This window comes from Phalacrocorax aristotelis, chromosome 2 (assembly GCF_949628215.1).
Source record: "Phalacrocorax aristotelis chromosome 2, bGulAri2.1, whole genome shotgun sequence".
NCBI lineage: Eukaryota > Metazoa > Chordata > Aves > Suliformes > Phalacrocoracidae > Phalacrocorax > Phalacrocorax aristotelis.
This window is the reverse complement of record NC_134277.1, coordinates 95,599,292-95,604,464: the sequence shown is the minus strand read 5'-3', so window position 1 is coordinate 95,604,464 and position 5,173 is coordinate 95,599,292. Positions and strand designations below refer to the sequence as shown.

Here is a 5,173-nt window from a genome sequence, read left to right as displayed (position 1 = left end):
AAAAACAAAAGAATAAATTCAGTGTGCTATATGTATTTTAAAACGCAAACCCCAAATGTAAACAGGTAGCAATACTTCTTTAAAATGCTGCCTTTACTTTCTGAGGTCTCTGTTAACTAGCACCACTAAGGCAAAGAAATATGAAGCAGAATTACCTCTGAAAACATTTAGCCTGTTAGCACTGTAAACAACAGCCTGATTTTGCTCACCTCTCTAAACAAGAGTTCAGTAAGCAGGACTGCCCTCCCCAAAAGGAAAAATGCCAGAGAGCTATTTGAAATGTGTTGATTTCTTCCAAGTCTTAATGAATTCCTTTACAGTCCGTTATTTGCAAAGAATAGTCATTATCATATGCATGGTATATGTTGAGACCACAAAACATTGCTCAAGACTGCAGCTCTGAAATTCTATAATCCAGAAAAGCAAAGCAATACTTTAAATCAATTAAATCTTTAAGCATGTACCACTTTAAGCCCAGACAATGACCTAGAAAATTGTCTGAATGTTTAAATAAAATGATGGAAATTGCTGTTCTTTGGTGCTCTTTAGATAGCAACTCTCATTCATAAACATTTCTAACATACATATGCTATGTTTAAATAGTTAAATCCCCTATTTTGGATGTTTACAAAAATATAATGTACCTGACTCATTTCTTTCCTCCTTCCTGATCTCCCTTGCATCCCATTCAGATGCTATGATCAATTCAAATGCTCCATGCATATCAACTTTCTAATTCAGCATCTCAAAATTCAAAAGACACTAATGCCACAGACAGCTGGTTTTAAATATGCGCCTGAATTTCTTTTCCCACCTTTTTAAAAACAGCCTGTAAATTTACTGTTGCAAACAGATCGTAATAGAAATAGCAACATCAGCAGATTATCAGTTACAATAGCCAGGAACTATGCAGTAGTCTGCATTTTTCTGTAACAGTTGCATCTAAAACACTTCAAAAAATGGCAAGCTATCTTTGGGCAAAACACCAAGTCTGACAAAAAGTATATGTGTATGCTCAATTCTGAGATGCCTCCACTTGCTTAAGTAAAATCTGAGGCTCACATTCTGTCTCCAGCTACGTTCAATAGTATCCTACTTTACGAGCAGACCTGAAGTATACCTAGATTCAGACCACTGCTGTAAGTCTGCTTCTGTAGATGAACACCATCTAGCTGTATTCAGGACTGCTAATAGCGTAGTTTCAGCTGTGCTGAACTAAACAGGAGCTGTAAGATTTGAATCTCCCAAGACTCTAGGATAAGGAGCTGGATAGGAAGCTTGGGCTGAGGTCTAAGCTACTGCAAGTATGTGGCTTAGCAGAATCTATTTGAAAATAGTTCAAATATAGCTAATCAAGCAGCAGCCACCTGTCAGAAGAGATTTGGACGGTATGCAGAAGAGGAGGCTCCTCAGCAGTGAAGAGGTGACAATAACCTGATGGGAATAAGGAGTTTCTGACCTGGTTCAGAGATGTAAATTTCCTTTATTAAACTCTATCCCCAAATGTACCTGAACTTTCTTACAATACTCCAAATCATTTGCTTCCCCCTACTCTCCACTTGGGGCTGGCGAGTATGATCGGACTAATCTTAAATGTACTACTGGACCCTGTTCAAGCAGGGTACTGCATGCACGGATGAAATAATTCAGGTTTGTTTTAAAGAAAGGTATTTGTGTGGATTTTATTATTTATAAATACATGCAAAGAGTCTAAGCAGCTTACAGCTAGGATCATTTAGTTGCCATGGCAACGCCCTTTCAGAAGCAAGAATTTGTTTTAGGTTCTTCCAAGTTCTGTTCTTCTTGCCAGCTGCTGCTCCACCAATGCCGGAGTGCTAGAATTAAAAATATGGTGTTTAGAGAAAAAAAATAAATAAAGAATACTATTTCAGAATGTGACACTCCTATTTCGTAGTCTTTCTGATACCTCTCATCTTGTCATGAACCATTTTTTATCCTCACTTGTTTCATCAGCAGGCTAATATACTGTACACTCTAATCTTAGCTGCAAGAAAAACAAAGCTTTTTGGACTGTGTCAAAGCTACTATGTTTAGGATTAACTGAGGAAATGAAAATCTGCTTTTTACACGGAAACAGAAAATCAATGTGGTTAGGTTTAGCCTGAGATTACAGGATTCTGTATGTACTTCCCATCGTATCAGAACTTATTACTGTGAAGTTGTGTTGAAAATTGTGATTACACAGCTAAATTTTCTCTCTCCTTTTCATGGCATATTACAGGTGCAGCTCTAGCTCTTGCAACTCACCCAGGACTGTAGAAAACACAACAGATCTTGCAAAATATAATGAATACTATGAGAAACTTTCTGGAAATTTTATTTTTCTTTCAAAGGATAGAAGACAGAAGAATAGAAAAAGAGTAATAAATAGGATGTTGGCTGCCAAGACAATTTTGCATTTTGAAAGGTACACTAATGGAAGACTTGCCACAGGTACTATAACGGTAGTTTCAGTTATCAAATGTGACTGCTACAGAGTAATTCATTTATGTCCCTCCAGAGACAGAAGCCGCACAACATACTGTACTACTTCTAAACGATCAAAGGACACAGATTCACAGCTTTACTTCAGAAAAGAAAATGCTATTACAATTGGGGAGTTGTTGTTACTTCTGTTAATAATTACTACCTGCCACATCAGTCTCATCAAAACACAGCAAAGTTCTGCAAACACACTTCTGCCGTGACTGGTTTATAAATTAGCCTGTTCAATTGCTGAGAATGATAGGAGGAAGAATTCAGTGAGAAAGCTTTTTTCTGTAGACATTAAGATATATGCAGAAAAAATGCTCATGAGCTGATGATATATCTTGTTTTGGGACTGGATATCCAATATAGAAAGTGCATGCAAATGTTTGCTCTGAGAGTAACACCCTAGTAATCTAGACAGCGTCATAAAATAGAGACTGCTGGAATATGAGATGAAAAGAGATGTACTACCACATTACTAATTCAAATTCATTACATTAATTTTTCCCTAGATCATTGCATAATGATTTTTCTTTTTTTGGTAATCTGGTTTCTCAGAAGCAGCTATTGGGTTTATATGAACTTCTGCCTCCTTGGAATGGGCCTGAGTATCACCTCACATACCTACAATCAAAAGGCATGACTGCCAAGCACAAATGAACCAAGCTGCCTCTGCACTAGTGAAGTTCAGGGAAAGCTGGAGCTAGGACAGGTGGAGTTATTCATTGCTCTGCACAATTGTCAGAAAGTTGTCTTCCCCTTCCCCATTGCTAAGGGATGCGAATTCCATTCAGGAAGTTTAGAAAAAGGTAGCTTCTTCCTTCTTCTCTGCTTTTAAGTCTCTGCAGTGAGCTAATGGTTCAAATTTGGGCATGTTTATAAGAGATAAACATTGATTTATTTTCTTCCTTTTAAGGTAAATTAGTCTGGACGGATGCGAAAAGTCATCCAGATTGTTACCACCAGTTCATACCGACAAAAAGCTAAAAGTTAAAACTCAATATACTACTTCTCAAATTAGTTACTGTATCGGGGAGGACAATTTCATGTTTTTATTACAACTGCCTATTATTTCTGCAGCAGTTGCCAAAGGCCCTGTATATCTATTTTTATTTCAAGCATGCAGACATTAGTATTGCCTCTCTGAAAATGGTGATGTCCCTCTAAGAACTGAAGGATCAGCACAAGGCCTCATGGCTATTTAAATACTATATGGAAGCTACACGGAATGCCTCTGGGCGCAAATGGAGCTTTTCCAACAAGCCTCAGTTCTCAAAGATGCTGGTGTTCACTGGAGGATTAGAGTGAGCAAAGCATACAATTGTTCGAATGCCCCTCTCATGACAGAATTTGTCTGCAAAGCAGACAGAGAGCAACTTGCAAGTCAGAGATTAATTCTACACCCTCTGCCAAACCTGTACTTAGTGAGCTGTGCGATGCCTGACTAGTCAGGTTTTATGCTTGGAATATTGTACCTTATTCATACAGAATGAAATCTGGGATAAAATCCTTCTTTCTAAGTACTGGCTTAGGACCAGCCGTCTGAGAAGTTTGCTTGTCTAGAAAGCATTTGTAGAGTGTGCCAATGAGCTGGCGCTGGCACAGCAAGATAAAAAGAGAGTAAAAACAAACCCAGCACTGACAGCATTACTAGCTGTAGCCTACCTTCACCTTCTCCCCCAGTTTAAACCTCACGGAGCATTTGCTTCTAAATCTAGCAATTACTGGAAGAACAGACAGCACAGGTCTGTTAGAGTTTCAGGGACCAGGAGAGGAGCAAAATGCCAGTTGCTAATGACTCTCTGGCTGATTTCTAGTTCAATTGTTTTGCAGCCTGCCTTGGCTAGGAACTGGAAGATGGGATTCCTACATTCACAGTGGTATAAATTATTCCTCTCTAGCTGTGGTAGTTTGTGAGATACCACACCATAAAACTTCTGCACTTACCTTAATCTGGCAGGCTTTCTGACTCTGTTCCAGAATTTAATGTAATAGTTCTGCCTCTGGAGCAATGCCATTTTCATGCTATAATACAATGTGCACTTTGGACCATGGCGGGGCACGGACTTGAGGCGAATTTCTTAAAAATTGCCGACATTTTATTTGGCTGTTAAGCTGACTTTCTTAATATTTACAATAGCAATATGGTTAAATAGAATCTTAGTTAATGTTTTATTTGAAGAGTTTAGCATTTCAAAATGTTAAAACAATATACTTACGATGAAGTTTGGATCTTTAAATGGTAACGGCTTGACAGTTGTTTCCACTGATCCTGTGCTAGAGTCTGTGTTCAGAAACTTGTTTTCATTCATGGCCTCTCCACTTGCACTCTGAAGAAAAAATACAATTTTACTGCTTGTTACTCTGAGCAAGTTTAACTGGAGACAGCCGTCTGCTGTATTACCTACCTGTTGCCTTTTTAGCCTTTCTCTCTCTTTTGAATCTTTAAACATGTTGCATGCCAACAGTGGGGAAGCATGAAACAGAATATTTGTCAAGCCATTTACAACTGACACATAAAGGGGAGGAGTAGAGTGGCCAAAGCCTACTGAGTAAAAACAGCATCGGGTTTATTTCAGTATTAATGAAAGCCATCTCTATAAAATGCAAGACAGCATGTGAAACCAGGAACAGTAGAAATGTACATTGGATTTGTTTCAGAATGTTCGGTACTAGAGCATTA

The 5,173-nt window shown here is 38.3% G+C and overlaps 1 protein-coding gene across 2 annotated transcripts in view; it reads right to left on the bottom strand.

The window, feature by feature from the left end:
* Positions 1–5,173, bottom strand: part of INO80C (INO80 complex subunit C) — a 33,307-nt gene that overhangs the window by 7,465 nt on the left and 20,669 nt on the right. The window contains exons 1-3 of one of the 2 annotated variants that reach the window (XM_075084408.1): positions 4,899–5,002; positions 4,710–4,820; positions 1,724–1,835 (exon numbers count right to left, since the gene is read on the bottom strand). In XM_075084408.1, coding sequence (XP_074940509.1) covers positions 1,724–1,835; positions 4,710–4,820; positions 4,899–4,943 — 268 coding nt within the window. In that variant the 5' untranslated portion in view covers positions 4,944–5,002. Of the gene's footprint in view, positions 1–1,723; positions 1,836–4,709; positions 4,821–4,898; positions 5,003–5,173 lie in introns of those variants that run through there. The other variant, XM_075084407.1, reaches the window with a different exon arrangement.